This window comes from Chanos chanos, chromosome 7, assembly GCF_902362185.1.
Source record: "Chanos chanos chromosome 7, fChaCha1.1, whole genome shotgun sequence".
Lineage (NCBI taxonomy): Eukaryota > Metazoa > Chordata > Actinopteri > Gonorynchiformes > Chanidae > Chanos > Chanos chanos.
Genome location: NC_044501.1, coordinates 26,410,490 through 26,427,765, shown reverse-complemented (window position 1 = coordinate 26,427,765; position 17,276 = coordinate 26,410,490). Strand labels below are relative to the sequence as shown.

Here is a 17,276-nt window from a genome sequence, read left to right as displayed (position 1 = left end):
CATCAGCTAGGGGTTTGTGTTTGTTTGCTTTGCTTTAGATGTTGCTCACAGTGGCCTGTTGGGTGAGTGGTGTGTGTGTGTGTGTGTGTGTTATGTATGTGCTGTGAATGGTATGTGTATTTTTTGTGAATAGTGTGTTTTGTATGTGTTGATGTGTGTGTGTGTGTGACTGGAGGACTGAGTTGAAATATTAGCATGGTTTCTTGGCTAAGTTGATCAGGACTTTGTGTGTGTGTGTGCGCGTGTGTGTGTGTATTGTTTGTGTGTGTGTTGTGAATGGAGTGTGTTTTGTGAGTAATGTGTGCGCGCACGTGCGTGTGTCTGTGTGTGTCTGTGTGTGTGTGTGTGTGTGTGTGTGTGTGCGTGTGCGTGTGCGTGTGTGTGTGTGTGTGTGTGTGCGTGTGCGTGTGCGAGTGCGTGTGCGCACGTGTTTTTGTGTGTGTGAGTGACTGGCAGGCTGGGTTGAGATATTAGCATGGTTTCTTGGCCAGGTTGGTCAGGACTTTGTTGTGAACTGGCTGATACAGGAGGGCGAAGCTGGTGGGGTTCAGAACTCCACCTCCCTCTCCAGTCACCTGACCCATCAGTACGTAGTTCTGCCCTGAAATCAATCAATCAATCAATCAATCATTCAAGCCAACCAGCAAACAAACAAATAAAATCCACTCAGTCAGTCAGCGAAATATATATATCTGTGTTTGTGTGTGTGTGTGTTTGTGTGTGTGTATGTGTGCGTGCATATGTGCGTGCGCGTATACCTTTCCGCAGGGCGGGACACTTGATGCAGGTAGAGGTGAGAGTCACAGACATGGAAGGCCCTTTCTTTGTGATGTTTAGTCCTCCTGTTTTATAGGCTTTAATGATGGACACACTGACCTCAGCACTGCCCCGGGGACCAGGCACAAGAGATGTCACTTTCCCTGTTAGCACTGAGAGAGAGAGAGAGAGAGAGAGAGAGAAGGGGGAAAGAGAGGGATAGAAAAAAGGGGGAAACAGAGAGAGTGAGTTCTCTCAACCCACTGACTGACATAGCAGCTCCAAAACTATCATGTCTTTATGTCCTTTTATAAGTTACTTGTGTGTGTGTGTGTGTGTGTGTGTGTGTATGTACAACAGCCTCCATCACACTGCATTACAACACACAGTGACTTTCTGTGCTTCTATAGGTCTTGTCACATGTTGTATAATAAGACTGAGAGTCAAATTATATATATATATATATATATAAAAAAAATTTGTAGCATAACAATCTAGCTCTTCCCCATCACCACAGTGACCAAGCACATCCCTGGTGAACTGATGATAGCCTGGTGCCTTAAAATGGATCTCGTCTGACTTAATCAATCAGATGGTGCGAAGACAGCCACCTGTGCTTGTGTCCATGGTAACCAAACATGCTGAGAGGAGTGAGGGAGTGAAAAAAAGTTAAACTCACCAAACTGACTTGGACAGAAATTACTCAGGAGAGTTCCTGTTCTCTTACATGGCTGGCTACAAAGTGGGTTTGTTGCCATAGCTGTTAGAAACAGACCCAAAGACATTGAATTAGTGCATGAACACACTCATGTACTCACACACACGCACACGCACACATGCACGCACACAAACACACACACACACACAATCTCACACGCACACTCAAACACCCACACTTTCATGAACACACCCATGCACACACACACGTAATACAAACATGCACATGCACACACACACATTAAAATGCAACATACAGCACACAGACACAGAGAGGCACTTCCAGTTCACACACACATGTATATGCACACATACACCCTTAAACACCCACACACATGCACATTAAAACACAGAGTACAGCACAGCCATAAACACACATGCACACACACACACTCATACACTAGACAGAGAGAAGAATTCTTCACTCACGTTTTTTGGGTGCTTTGGCAGTGGGTTTTACAGCAGGTTTGCTCTGTGGTTTAACTGTAGGTTTAAGACCGGGTTTGGGTTTAGCTTTAGTCTTTGGTGTAGGCTTTACTGATTTAATCTTCGGTTTAGCCGTAGGCTTTGGACCAGGTTTAGGGGTAGTCTTGACTTTGGTTTTGGGCTTTGGCATAGGCTTAGTGCGCGGTTTGGGGGTGACCCTGGCAACAGGTTTTGCAGGAGGTTTTGGGGTGGGTTTCCCTTTAGGACCAGGTCTGGCTGGTTTGGGTTTAGGTGTTGGCTTAGCGACAGGTTTAACAGTAGGGCGCCTTGGTGTGGGTTTACTCTGAGGTTTTTTGGTTGGTTTTGGTTTCAGTTTGGGTTTGGGTGTGGGTTTGGGTGGTCTTGTCAGCCTTGGGCCCGGTTTTGAGGGCACAGTGCTTACTCCGGGGCCGGGAACAGTGTCCAGACCAGCAGTGGGCCTGCGGGAACCCCGGCGGATACTGTTGTAATGGAGCAGGAAGCCTGCCCCTGTCACACTCAGGTCAGACACAAACTGAACCAACAGCTCGTTCCCTTTGGTTATTATGACTCTGGGGAAGGAGACAGAGGATGACTGACATGTCCAGTGTATCAGCAATTCATAAGTATCTATCTATCTATCTATATATAGATAGATAGATAGATAGATAGATAGATAGATAGATATAGATATATAGAGGTATGTTCATATATATATAGATATAGATATAGATACACACATACAATACATATACACACACACAACACATATAAGTATCATCTTAAATAGAGAAGATACAGATTAACAGATGAATGGATACATTTGACAACTGTATTCAGATGGAATAACTGTAAAACGAACTTTAGAAAAAGTCAGAAAACCCTATAGCGCAGTTTAGACCAGCAGGTAAGCAGTCATAATAGTAACATACATCAAGGAGGTCTTGCATCTTGAAGGCTCTTTTGACAATTCTTACAACAAAATACAGAAATTACATGAGGTAAAGTGAAGTCTGGTAATGGGCTTTCATGAATGAGTCTTGGGGATAATGGATGCTGTGGTCACATCTCTTAAAAGTTAGGAGACTCACCCGGGTACAGAATCTCCGCAGAATTTCCCAATACGCCGTGAATCATCCGTCTCTCCGCCATTAAACAATGCCACGTAGTCATAGCGACAGTACATATCTACTTCCAAGTCCAGTTTCTCGAATTTCACTTCGATTACCTGACAACACACGCACACACACACACACACACACACACACAGATGTGAATGCGTGCACACACACAATCAAGAATATATGTCAAGACGTCCAAACGTGGATTGGGCTGCAAGTGCGCTGTATTTTAAGGCTGCGACAGGCCCCGTGCCAGTACATCTCAATCAAAGAGAGGGTGTTAGCTGTTACCTGTAGTGCTAATACTTAGGTATAAAGGGTCTTTCATGGAGCTTTCTCTCTCGCTCTCTCTCTTGCTCTCCGACTCTCTCTTCCATACTCAGTCTCACGGCACACACCCCACTCTCTCAATGAAGTCTTTCACTGGCCCTCAGTCACAGGGCTGTGGTCAGTAGGGGCACACACTAACATACACACATATATACATGCACTAACACTGAAACAAACTTGGCAAATCGGGAATGTCATGTAAGGTTTCATAAAGTCCACTTCCATTCTCAAACTGAAATAAATCAGTTTTTAGACCTCCTTAAATTCATATATTGAACACATGCACACACTGACCATCTCCCTAGGCCTGTTGCCTTATCAGATGAGACGATGTGAAAGGTGACAGGGAGTTTTCTTTGTGAAATGAGAGAAACAGGCTCTGGGTCTCTTACCATGTTGGTTTCCACGGAGATGTGCCAGGAGCAGCTGATGCCTGCTGGGTAATCAGTGTCAGGCCAGTTGGGTGTCTTCACTGACCCCTGTGCCTTGGTCAGCCTGCCTCCACAAAACTGATTCTCTGAGGAGAGAGAGAGAGAGACAGACAAACAGACAGACAGACGGACAGAGATAAGGAGAGAAAGAGAGCGAGAGAGGGAGACATTACTACCACTGAATAGTAACACTACAATCAGAGATTGGGTTGGTTTTAGAGAAAACACCAATATTCTTTCTCACTTCATTTTAGATGGATGGTACAGTACTCTTTTTGAAACCAAAACATTCAGTGAATGGAACAGAGCAGGAATGAACTGAATGGAATGAAAACTGGGATAAAAAAGGGAGACCGGAATGGGATACACTGATGGATGAGTAAACAGGTGAAGAAAAAGAACTTCACCTTCAACATGTGGCTTTCCTCCACTGAAGTAAGCCAGGAAGCCCCGCCCTCCAGTGCCGGAGTCTGTCACCATCTCCAACATCATGGTGTTGGAGGTGGAAATGAGAGCTCCGGGCCGGAATGTTCCACAGAAACGCCCCAGCTTCTGCACCATGTATGAATGCCCGTTGTACACGTCCACGTAATCATAGCGACAGGTCGGATCCGCCTCCAGGTCAAAGAGCCGGAATTGGAGCATCACCACATGACCTTGTGGAACCTGAGAAAAGAGTCAATGGGATATTTTGACCCGGTCTGAGTTCAGATCAGCACTAACAGAATGCATGGACCCGGTCTGAGTTCAGATCAGCACTAACAGAATGTATGGACCCGGTCTGAGTTCAGACCAGCACTAACAGAATGCATGGACCCGGTCTGAGTTCAGATCAGCACTAACAGAATGCATGGACCCGGTCTTAGTTCAGATCATACTCAGTAGAGACAATGGGAAAATCTTGGATGATACTGATGAATAAATGGAATGAAGTGAAATGGAGAGGAATGACATGGAATGGAATGTTATGGAATTAAGTGCCACAGAAAAAGATGGTATGGAATGTTGAAAATGGAAGGAATGAAACTGGATGAGATTGGATCAGAACGGAATAGAGTGAAACTGAAAGAATGAAAAGGAATATTATGAGTAAAGACTGTGTGGAATTGTGATATGGAAAGGGATTATAAAAGGTCAAAATGTAATGATGACCCAAAAGATAATAACTTATTAAATTACTGGCAGCTTATTACACTACTGGTTTGTAACCTGTTTTTAATGAATAATGTAATAACATGAACTCATAATGTAACAACACTGAGGTAAACCAGGTCGAACAGACGGCACCTTAAATCACATCTGAGATCCATCAGCTGAGTAATTAAAACTTGACAAGAAACACAACCATTCTACATCATTCCACTTTTACACATCATTTAAACCACTTTTTCATCTAATCTTATTCTTACTTTATCAAACTTGAGTGTCAATACAGTATGGGTTTGTGTCATCACATTGTTCACTACAAAACTGGTTATTGAACCAATAGTGTAATAACCTGCCAATAATTTACATCCAAGTTTACGTTTATTCATGTATGTTTAGCAATAATGTTATTATATCATTGGCCAAAGTGTAATTACATTATTGATTCATGGTTATATTCAGCATTATACAACCATCTCTACTTACTTTATTTCATTATGTTTTATCACGTTATTGAAAGTTATTGCATCTCTGGTCATCTCTACACCAAGCCCAAAATGAAATAAGCTAATCAAAATGTAATAAGTTATTACACCAGGTTCAAATCGTGATAACATGCCCATAATGTGATGGGTTATTACTTTTGAGGTCTTATTACATTTTGGGCCTTACCATGGATAAAACAGTGGGATGAAATGGAATGAATGGGATGAAAAGAGTGAGAGAAAAGGGAATAGAATGGATGGAGGGATGGAAGAGGAGTGGTATAGGACCTCTGGAAACTCCCTGAGCCACTCTTTCATTCACTGGTTATTCACTGAGGTTTGATACAGGTCTGAAGGCTTCCAGATGCAAGATTACAGTAAACATGTTTAATAGACATTTCTCTGACTTAGTTGAACATTGCATTGATTTGTTAGACAGTTTGCCTCTGGCATAGACAACAGAACAACCCCATCAAATGGTCAACAGGACCTACTGTTCAGTGCTGTTTAGTACTGTTTAGTACTGTTCAGTGCCATTCAGTACTGTTTAGTGCTGTTTGGTACTGTTTGGTACTGTTCAGTACAATTCAGTACTGTTAAGTACTGTTTAGTACCGTTTTGTATTGTTCAGTACTGTTTGGTACTGTTCATTACTACTACATGCCAGTGAGTGATAATGTGAATGGTAACAGGCTGTTGCGCATTCATATTCACATTAAAATCCAGTCTGTCTCAATCACACACTTTTCAGCCACTAATTCTGTTGATACTATACAGAGCGTGAAGGTCAGAGAAGGTTGACAAATCTCCATGTGGATACTCAGTATCCATAAGGGATTATGATTATCATTGTGCTCAGGCAAATATGGATGAAAAATGATAGAAGTTTTGCACAAATGTTCAGACTGTAATGCAATAGGATTTGTAGCCACAATCCACACTGTAGACAGAACAGAAATCAGTCACATTTAATTTCCAATCCATGCTGTAGACAGACCAGAAATCAGTCACATTTAACTTCCAATCCATGCTGTAGACTGAACAGAAATCAGTCACATTTAATTTCCAATCCATGCTGTAGACTGAACAGAAATCAGTCACATTTAATTTCAAATCTAAATTAAAAGACCTTTTAAGAGCTTTAGTAGAATTTATATTATAGCTTTTCCCACTTCTAGTTGCTGTTTATGCCATAGGTCTCAGATTGAAAAAACAGCCACCGGAACTCCTGGTGAGTAGACTGGTTTGGTGGAGCTGAGAAATCGTGACAGCATGTTTCAGAGCTGATTAAAGATGCTGCATTGTCAGAATCACGGAGAGTGTGTCAGTGTGTAAAGGTGAAAAAGACTCACCGTGATGTACCAGGTGCACTTGGTGTTGGGCTTGTAATGACTGGGGAAACCTTCACTGGCCACAAACCCAGAGTCTGTTACTAAATGTCCACCACACAGGAAAATAGGCCTGGACAGAGAGAGAGAGAGAGTGAGAGAGAGAGAAAGAGAGAGAAAGAGAGCGAGAGAGAGAGAGAGAGAGATAAACTTTCAGAATGCAAAAATCTGACAAAATAAGTTGAATGCTTTGGCAACATGAAACAGTGACCAACTATTTTAAGACTGGAAGAAAACACATGCACACATAGGTGCACTCACTTCCTCTCTCTCTCTTTCTCTCTCTCTCTCTTACACACACACACACACACACACACACACACACACACACACACACACACACACACACAGACACACACACACACACACATACACACAGCTGGAAACAGTCCTGGCCTGTTCTGTAGTTGTGGGAGGGGCCAGTGAAATCGTGCCTATATGCTGTATTCATAAAAATTACACTGGTCTCCAGTCGTTCCACCAACAGAGTCAACCTTGTCCCCCCCTTTCTCTCTCTTTCTAAGTTACCCTCTAACTCTTTGTCTTAGTCTTTTTTCAGTCTTTCTCTTTCTCACCCTCTGCCATTATCTAAGTCTCTCTCTCTCTCTCTCTCTCTCTCTCTCTGTTTCTCTCTGTCTCTCTCTCTCTCTCTCTCTCTCTCTCTCTCTCTCTCTCTTCCTCCATCTCTCTCTCTCACTCACACACACACATCCTTACAAAGTCCATATCTGGGGCCCATTAGGTAATTTCAGACCCTGAGAAGAAAAAAAAAATTACTAGACTCATCAAAAGACAAAGATCAGAGCAAACTCACACCCGGTGCTTTTACTGTGTACCTTCTGCTGCTTCATTCTAAAAATAAGATTTAAATGATCGCTCACCAAAGGCAAATAAGGTTGTGTGGTCCTGGTGGAACACAACAAAGATTTAGACACACACACACACACACACACACACTCTCTCTCTCTCTCTCTCTCTCTCTCACACACACACACACACATGCAGTTATGGTAAATCTAGATGGAGACAGAGGAACCATTTGGATGGTACAGAGGAAAGCTCCTCTATACCATCCAAATGAAACACATTTTGTTTGGAAAAGCATTTCTCATTTTTGGTCTAAGCACTGGTCAGTCTGTAAAGTTCTGTTTCACTGCTACCCGGGCCAGGTTGGGTGGTGCCACTGAAATTGCAGGGTTCTTTAGGTCAAAAGGCCAAACTGTACAAAGCATTGGCTTTATTGTTCCTACGCTTTAGCTACCATTTGGGTGTTACATACACTGATAAGAAGTTATTTTCACTCTAAATAGCACAGACACAAACTGCAATTAAACTAAAATGCCAATAACATGTGACCTCAAAATCCTAACTTAATGCCAGACTAGGCATCGAATGATGCAACCGTCTCGTAACACATACACAGAAAAACAGTTTTATGGAGGCTGAATGTAAATCAGTGGGTTTCAAGTCAATTCAGCCAAGACTTTCAGCACAACCCTGGCAAGTAAGCAGTTGACAAATGGTGCAGTGTCCATACTCCTTTAAATGTAAACCAAAATTGACCTTTGCTTCATGATTTTGACACAGCATTATTTGGGAAAACAATTTAAAAAATAGTCCTGAACACAAAAAATGTTCACTGAACTTTTAGATAACATAGGGAATACTGAGGTGAGTGAAAGTCCAATTAGAGAGTACACTGTTATAGGGTGAGATTAAGGCCATCTCCATTTCTTAGACCCCAGATTAGAGATGCAGTTTTGGTCAGAGGTTGTTTTCCCCGCACAAGCCTCTGAAACCACCAACATACTGGATGTTTCTATGAGTCACTGAGGGAGCAGTTTCATGGCACTGGGATTACGTCTATTTGTGGACTGAAATTCTTTCTGAATACAGCAGTATTGTGTTTCAAAAAGAGAATTCAACTTTAATATAAGTTTTAGTCCAAGACTGTTCTTTAGCCTCACTCCCAAAACCAGTACAGACATTGTAGACTTAGAAACCTGTTTGGATTATGATCGGTTTCTTAGTTTAGAGAGTGGGAATTGAGAGGAGATCAGAGAAATTACATGTTCTCAGTCTCATCCCTGTCTGCCTCCCTCTTGGACAACTTAAGAAAAAAAAAGCGCTTTGGACATCAGTGCATCCCTGACTGATTGATGTAAGATTTTAATTTTAGATTTTATTCTGAAATTTAATGTTCCAACTATTTACTACAGGCTTCTTGAAGTCCTGATCAACTGTTCAGCTCTGATCAACTCTGCTACTTGTGCCAACACATAAAACAACAGAAAGAGGAGAGGAGAGGAGAAGAGAGGAGAGGAGAGGAGAGAAGAGGAGAGGAGAGGAGAGATGTAGGTAAATGGGTGTTCAGTCAGGGAAATATGCTGATTCCAAAGCAACAAAACCAAAAACCATAAGAAAAAAAGAACCATAAGAGATAATGCCTTTATGTATTCATACATACACACACACACACACACACACCATCTTACCTTGAGAAGTTGGTTTGGCTCTGTCCTTGTGCCCATCCTAATGCCAGAAGCAGAAAACCCAAACTCCACACATACACATTACCCCTCATCCTTCAGACTGCTCCAGTGCACACACACAACCTCAGAGGAGAAACATCCCCAAGATCAGGAGAGCTAAGGAGAGGAGGGAAAAGAGCTCTAGGTAGGTGTGGAGAAAGAGGAGGAGTCCAGAGAGGAGAAATTCTGGACGCAGGGGCCAAGAGAGAGAAAGAGCGAGTGAGTGAGAGGGAGGGAGAGAGAGAGAGAGAGAGAGAGAGAAAATGAGTAAATGAGAGAGGGGGGGGGGGGTATATAAATTGAAGGGTGTGAGAATGAATGGGTCCCAGATGGCTGTGGAGTGGTGACACTGGTTTAAAGTAATACAGGGAGGACATTAAACGCCAAAAACTCAACAAACAAACATTTTTAACTTTGGTTAAACCACTGCTGGGTTTTTTGCCTATGGTTCCTTAACAGGTCAACTTTGCAGGTGTGTAATGTACTTCTATGTGATTTGGTCACCTACTTCTCTGCTTACAGTTCAGTTATGGGCATCTCTCTCTCTCTCTCTTGCTCTCTCTCTCTCTCACACACACATACCACAGGTCTTGAAACTACATCCTTTTCACAGGAACCTGAGTAAGCTAAGCAGAGAAGTCGTTGAGGTAACACAGAGACTCTCTCTGTTGGTGTGCTTGGTTAAGATTACGATTCACAGTCATGTTCCAGGGTTATGATTATGAATCATATAAATCACACTCTGAGAGATGACTGGTCATCACCTTCCTCTGTCATCTGTCCAGGACGTCCCAGTCTGCCCCTTCAGCGTCTCGGTTTTACCAGTCACTTCACCAGTCAGACAGTGAACGTTACTGTTTAGAGAATATGTCTGTCCTTAACATCTAGGACTGTGAATTAATGGCCCAGCAGAGAGCACAATGGGCAAATTATGGGCAAATTATTTAGGCAAATTAGCAACTGTCATTGGTGTTCTCATCAAATCAGATGTGTGGTGTACAAACCATATATCATATACACATTAAAGAGCTTTGATCTCTCTCAACACAGGAGTTTACTTTTCGCCCGTCTTTCTGTCTGCCTGTCTTTCTGTCTGCCTGTACGCCTGTCTGTCTCACTGGTTCCTTTCATATACACTGTCAGACAGGGTACAGATAGATAGTTTGTTTTTTGCTTAGCTCTCCAGTTCCTCTCAGACCAGAGATCTCCTTAATCACAGTTATTATGACAGTCTGTTTAAAATGAGCTGTCAGTCTTTCCTCAGTACACTATTGTTTTGGAAGTCACAGATAGATTTGACAGCCCTCAGGAGCTCTGGGCTGCAGAAATCACACCATGGTGTATAGTCCCTCTGGAAACCGCATGGTGTCTCTCTGAAGCAGAAGAATGTAATCCAAACAAATTCTTAGCTGCTTGGAAAGAGAAACTATGTTATTAGCATTGTTTCTCTAATTTTCTGACACATACTCACATCTGTAATCACTGTCAGAATCAGCAGCATCATCATTATCTGTATCTACACACACACACATACACACAGAATTCACACACTCGCACACATACATACAAATACACATACACATTGAAATAGAAAGCTTTAAATGGTTTCATGCATATACTGTGGGTGTGTTGTGAGCATGTGAGTGTGTGTGTATGAGACACTGGATTGAGAGTGTGCTGTGAGTGTGTGTTGTGTGTGAGATGTGTATTGTGAGTGTGAGACATCATGTAGTGTGTCTGTGTGTGTGAGACATTGTGTATTATAACTGTTGTGAGTGCGTGCGTGTGTGTGAGATATTGTGCAGTGTGCGTGTGTGTATGTGTGTGTGTCTGTGACTAGAGAAACCACAGGGCGGTCATGTTCAGGTCTTTTTAAAGCACTGGTGGACATTCCTGTATTTAACCATAGGAGGCTGTGGTTGTGAATAAAAACAGCCCGGCACAATCCTGCCCTCCATCGACTTTGTTTTCTCCGTTCAATAACAGATCACGTTCTCACAGGGCACCGTCTCTTTTTCTCTGCATTTTCTATTGCATGAAAGGAAAGAAATAAACTTCATGCAAAAAAACTCTTCAATTTTTGTGCATCACATTAGATTTTTATTTTATTATATAAAGTAATTCACAAAAATACATTCAAACTGTTTCTGATCACTGAACAGACCAATCACATCACCAAGTTCAAGTGACAGAAATAAACAAGTAGAGAGAGAGAGAGAGACTGAGAAAAAGACAGAAACACCATCCATCTCTCTGCTAAGCATTTTCTGCTATATTACTGTTTTTTTTGTCTCTGTTTCAATCGCCTCATTTAATGTTTCATCTTTCACTTCCTCCTGTTACCCACGGTTTAAAAAAAGGCAAACTCTGACACCAGAGTGTTACACACAGGAACATCCTAATCAGATCACTAAATTAGCGGCCAGGCCAATCTCAACCTCTTTCACAACGTTTTAATCCTGTGCAACATAGTCTTTGGGTCCTTTCCTGTTGCCATGGAAACTGAACCAGTCACCATAGAACACCAAAAACAACTCTTTTTTTTTTCTTACACAATCTATTTCCAGATTTAAAATACATCACAATACATACATGTTTTTTTCTTCCTCCAACAGAATTTCACACCAATATTGTATAAAAAAATATACATACTGCTCAAACAAAGTAAATCTGTTCCTGTAAATTTGGTCAAAAAATTTGACTGTAGTTACGGTTCCTACACCTCGATGCAAAAATAACAATTTCCAAAGCTTCTGGAAAAAGACAAAACTATGAGGAAAAGAAGATATCAAATTTAAGGAGTTCTTCTGCTTCCTCCTCTCTGTCTCTTCGTTTTCCTCACCAAAGCAAACCTGCCAAACACAAGTTAATCTGGTTTTTGAAAAAAAAAAAATGACCTTAGTAAAGGGGTGTGTGTGGGGGTGACTGGCTTTGTTATTTTCAGCATTTAAATGACCAAAGGTCTGAATGAGTTTTACTGTATGTCTTTGAGACAGACAAAGGCAGACTAGCATTATCCTACACAGAAATACTCAGAGTTACACTTCAATAGTGTATAAAGCAATGACCCATGGCCTGGGCCTCGTGTTCTCTGGTTGACTCTAACTGCTGATATCATTATGTGTAGTGATTCACTGACAGTGGTTCACTGTCCGACACACCAAGAGTCAGCGGCCAACACTGGCTATTTGAAGAGTTTTGTTTTAAAGGAGCTTCAAATGACCAAACTACCAGATGTGTGTCAGTAGAAATTGGGTCCAGTTGGTCACAATGACTCCGGTGTTTTCATAGATGTCTCCAGTCAGTTAGGACTGATTGCGTTACTGGCTGTGAAAACCAAGAGATTTTTTTTCAAATCACGTCTACAGGCGGGAGTACTTTTCACTTTTCTCCTTTGATCTGGCCGCTACGGAACTTCCTGTTCGGCCGTGGTCATTTCCTGGTCAGTAACCTGGGCCGTGTCTGAGATGCTCTCTTCACCCTTGTTTGCTTCGTGCCTTTCTTCACCTCCCTGTTGCTCCTCCTCTCCTTCCCCATTTCCCCCTCCCACGGCCTCCTCCTCCTCCTCCTCCTCCATGGCTGTGTCAAGCTGGCTTTGTTTTTCGGGGATAGCACCCTCCTCTGTCACCTCCAGTACACCGCACAGCTCCATTTCATGGAGCTCAACATCGAAGGGAGTGGCAGGAGGCACAGAGGGAGATGATTTACAGCCCACACATGCCTGTCAGGGGAGAGAAAGAACGAAAAAAGGAGGGTGTGTTAGCCTGAAATTGTTCTTTACTTCTAAAACTAACAGAGAGAGAGAAACAACTGCTGAAACCAGAGAAAGATACAACAGAGCACAGTCTTCATCTAATAAGGTCCTAATGGGAGTGTTCACTTATGACACAATAACAGCTTTAAAGAGTGGTAGTGTATGATAATATAGAGTAACAGCTTTTAACAGTGGTAGTGTATGATAACATAAAGTAACCTTTTTGAACACTGACAGTCTTTGTTGAAACAAAGTAACAGCTTTAAACAGTGGTGGTTTATGTTGAAACAAGGTAACAGCTTTAAACAGTGGTGGTTTATGTTGAAACAAAGTAACAGCTTTAAACAGTGGTGGTTTATGTTGAAACAAAGTAACAGGTTTCAAACAGTGGAGTTTATGCTGATACAAAGTAACAGGTTTCAAACAGTGGAGTTTATGCTGATACAAAGTAACAGTCTTAAATAGTGGCAGTTTATGTTGAAACAATCATTTGCAATGGAAAAATGTGTTTTGGGACTCACGGATATGTTGATAGCTAAAAGTTTTAAACAGTGGTAGTTTGTGGTAATATATGGAAACTGTGATACAGTAATGCTTTGAGACTCACAGATATGTTGATAGCTGGAGGCATGCGTCCGGTGCGTATCCAGGGGTGAACCTGACTCAGCTCTCTCTTCTGCTCCTCGGTAAAACGAGGCTGCTGCTTCTGCATGAGCCGCAGCGCCATACGATCCTCCCTCAGAACAGTCTCTCTGTCCCTGACACACACACACACCTCAAGTTATGGTGAAATCCATTTCAGAGTGTGTTCTGATCTCTCTCTCATCATCACTAAGTGTGTGTGTGTGTGTGTTTGTGTATTCCAGGTGAAAATACCTGAGGGCTAGCTGGTAGGTGTGTGTGTATGTATGTGTGTGTGTGTTTGTGTGTGTGTGTGAGAGAGAGAACATACCTGAGGGGTAGCTGGTACGTCATCATAACTTTATCGTCAGTGTTTGCCATGAGGAGCCAGATGGGGTCCTGTAACACACACTTAATGAACTGCACCTCTCCATCTCCCCCTGCTGGCTGCTTACGGGAATGATCATTCTCTGAAGAGTCGATGCTGCCAAAGTACTTACTGGTGTGACTGCTCTGGCTGCTGCCTGTGAGGGCCAACCGAAAGGACAGTGCTCAGAGTGGACAGGACTCCAGAGTGCAAAGCAGAAAACATGCGAAATGCTACTGCATTTGTTGTTGGCCCAGGTATTCACTGATACGCTTTCTCTCTTTCTCTCTCCCTCTCTCTCTCTCTCTTTCACACACTCTCTGTCTTTCTCTCTCTGTATGCTTGTGTCTGTGCTGTGTGTTTTTGTGTTGCAGGACTAAACATTGAGTAATAGTGCATGTGTTTGGGTGCATGCTTCAGTGCTGTGGTTTGTGTTGAGTCAGGGAAAGATAGTGAGGCTGATACACACGCTGTATGTGTGAATGTCAAACTCAGTTGTGAAAAATCGTTCAGTCATCGTTAGCTGTGCCTTATCAGAGCGCTGCTAATGAGCTATGGTGTCATTAGGAGCATTTGACTAATCAGAACACAAAACTGTCCACATCACTCCACTCACTCGTCTAGTTAACACTACAAGACAAAATGTCTTTCTTTTTTTACATTGCTACATTAACTATACTTCTTCCTCTTTTTATGTTTTCCCCAGAAAAGGGTAGACAGACTAATGTACCCCTAATAATAGCAATATGCATATTGTGTGAGTAAAAATATCCAGTGAACATTATCACTTCAGTATTAAAAGATCAAACCATACGTGTCACCCAGGCACATAGGTCCAACAAATCTCCCTGACAGAGATACTGCTTTTCCTTGACTGACATTAGTCGGCAAGCTACTCACGTGTTCCACTGCCCGATGAGCTGCAGCCGTTGGATCCTGAACCTGAAGAACCCAGTCCAGAACCAGAGGAGCCCGTCCCTGAGGACCCAGATCCAGACGCAGCCGAGCCGGTACCCGAGCGCGAGTCCTCTTGCAGCAGGAGGTCCAGCAGGTCACTGGATGTGGACATGGCATCCTGGTTGGACTCGTTGGCTTCACCCTGCACAAGAAAAGCAGTGAGAGATGGTTTGTTAATCTACTTTGATTAAACGGTGTAGATACAGTTTAAAGTGAAAATATACTGTGAATTTCCTTACAGTTTCATTCTCTTTTGAATCCCCCGCTGTGCTTCTCTGATTGGTTGAGCCCTGCCCTCCACTCCCGCCCCCTTGTCCAACCACGGGTGGTGTGACCTGTTGCGAGGCAGTGACCAGCTGGTTGCTAGGAGACTCCTCTAACTGAAGCAGATTCAAGGGCGAAGAGCACCTGGATTGAAAAAGGGGTGACTCCGCCCCCTCCCTTTCAGCCACACCCTCTCTCTGACTGCAGGACTGCGGAGTGCTGGAGCGGGAGGGGGCACGTGGCATGGCGGAGGGGCTTTGTTCTGTTGGCCCAGTGTTGGCTGGAGGGAAGGGTAAGGGTGAATTCGGGTTGTAGAAGCTTTGGGGTGCTGCTGTGTTTGTGCCCATTTGTGTTACAGAGGGGTTTAGCTGAGGAAACATGTAATTTGGGAGGACCAGAGCCATCACAGGTGGAACCATGGGAGACATTTGGGGATTCTGGAGAGGGAAGCGCAGTCCTGTCTGCATTGAGGTATCTGTGACAGGGTGGGAGAGAGGAGGGCAGAAGGGGTACAGGGATAAGACCCCAGGGTGATAGGGGACTGAGGGGACGCTGATTTGAGAGCCCACGGAGGTGGGCCAGGAGGAGGAGGTGGTGGGAGTTCCCAGGAGGAAAGAGGAGTTGGGGGGGCCCTCAGGAACCACTGATGACCCCCTTTGGTCCCTGCCTGGGGCCCTGATGCGCAGAGAGCTTCCCTGCTCCGACGCCTCCTGGTGCTTCAGTCGTTTGCCTCCTCTCCCTCGCCGACGACCACTGCTGCCCGCAGCAGGGTAGTCCCGTGAACAACGAACCCCTGAGAGAGAGAGAGGGAGAGAAAGAGCAAGAGAAGGAAACTTAGAAGCTTTTATTATGCTGCATTTCGCAAAAGTAGGATCAGTATGTATCTGTCTGTATGTGTCTGAGTGAGACAGCGCTAACCTTTGGCGAGAGGTGTGGACACATGACGTCTGAGTGCGGAGGAGGGGTCAAACACTCTGAGCTGGCTGAGGTCCCGGAAACGACATAGGAAGTTCTGCTCCTCCTGCTGGGTGTGTGCTGATAGCACCTCCTTTGTCAGACCAAGCCTTCCTGCTGTACTTCCTGCTGCTCCTGCTCCTCCCCTCCTCCCTCCATCCCTCTCAGTGGGAGGGGCTGGACTGGGTGGAGCTACAAGTGGCAGTGATGATGGGATGGGGGTGATTGTGGGTGGGGCTGGGGTTTGAGGGACAGGTGGAGGAGCTGGAGTGGGAGTCGATGGAGCCTCCTCCATGACAATGTCTGTGAGAGCAGAGAGATAAAGGGAGAGGGGAGGAAAGACAGATTAAGATAAATAAAATGGAGTGAGAGAGTGACAGAGACAGAGAGGGGGGAGCAAAAAAAAACAAGAGAGATCCACAGTACAATAATGGATTAATAGAGAAAATGGAGGATGGATTGATAGCTTTAGGAAAAACTGTATGTTCGACGCTTACAAACTAAACCCCCTGTCTGACTGTATGTATGACCCAAACAGACACACACGCACGCGCACACACACACACACATATATATATATATATAAACATACACATACACACAAACACACACATACATGCACATACACACACACACACACACACACGCGCACACACACACGCACACACGCACACGCACACACACGCGCACACACACGCACACAAAAAGTGTCCCACCTGACTCAGGGGGCTTTTTGTCTCCAACATGAACGATGGTACTGCTGAAACTGCAGAGAGAGGTGGCTGAAGCTACACTCTCAGGTTTACTATGTAAGGCCAGAGGAGGGAGTGGAGCAGAGTCACTGACCAGAGACACTGCCGGACCTGCACCATGCACACGTGTCAGTTATGGCAACGAGATTCACCACAAACAGCTCCAGCTATTACATCTAGTGCTACATCGTCATCCTTAGCAGATCAGTGGTATATAGGAAACAGCTTCTTTCATTTATAACATATGCAGATAATGAA

General features: G+C 43.7%; 2 protein-coding genes across 2 annotated transcripts in view; both read right to left on the bottom strand.

Annotated features, from left to right (window-relative positions):
* Nucleotides 1–470: 470 nt before the first annotated feature.
* pcolceb (procollagen C-endopeptidase enhancer b) lies at nucleotides 471–9,402 on the bottom strand. Its single transcript, XM_030780699.1, has 9 exons — nucleotides 9,314–9,402; nucleotides 6,783–6,891; nucleotides 4,207–4,465; nucleotides 3,761–3,885; nucleotides 3,009–3,145; nucleotides 1,903–2,489; nucleotides 1,436–1,516; nucleotides 759–929; nucleotides 471–601 (listed from the first exon to the last, which is right to left on the bottom strand). The coding sequence occupies exons 1-9, from the start codon at nucleotides 9,400–9,402 to the stop codon at nucleotides 471–473; spliced, it is 1,689 nt and encodes a 562-aa protein (XP_030636559.1).
* Nucleotides 9,403–11,463: 2,061 nt separating this feature from the next.
* Nucleotides 11,464–17,276, bottom strand: part of per1b (period circadian clock 1b) — a 25,189-nt gene continuing 19,376 nt past the window's right edge. Inside the window, exons 14-20 of the mRNA XM_030780727.1 lie at nucleotides 16,983–17,129; nucleotides 16,231–16,569; nucleotides 15,288–16,105; nucleotides 14,992–15,190; nucleotides 14,056–14,248; nucleotides 13,711–13,861; nucleotides 11,464–13,070 (exon numbers count right to left, since the gene is read on the bottom strand). Of these exons, the coding sequence (XP_030636587.1) occupies nucleotides 12,756–13,070; nucleotides 13,711–13,861; nucleotides 14,056–14,248; nucleotides 14,992–15,190; nucleotides 15,288–16,105; nucleotides 16,231–16,569; nucleotides 16,983–17,129 (2,162 nt within the window). The 3' untranslated portion in view covers nucleotides 11,464–12,755. The remainder of the gene's footprint in view (nucleotides 13,071–13,710; nucleotides 13,862–14,055; nucleotides 14,249–14,991; nucleotides 15,191–15,287; nucleotides 16,106–16,230; nucleotides 16,570–16,982; nucleotides 17,130–17,276) is intronic.

Coding starts and splice junctions, on each gene's coding strand:
- pcolceb (XM_030780699.1), bottom strand. CDS start 9,402: ATGAGGGGTAATGTGTATGTGTGGAGTTTGGGTTTTCTGCTTCTGGCA. Junction 1,517..1,902: donor TGCCAAAGCACCCAAAAAAC/GTGAGTGAAGAA, acceptor TGTTTCTAACAG/CTATGGCAACAAACCCACTT. Junction 930..1,435: donor TTTCTGTCCAAGTCAGTTTG/GTGAGTTTAACT, acceptor TCTCTCTCTCAG/TGCTAACAGGGAAAGTGACA.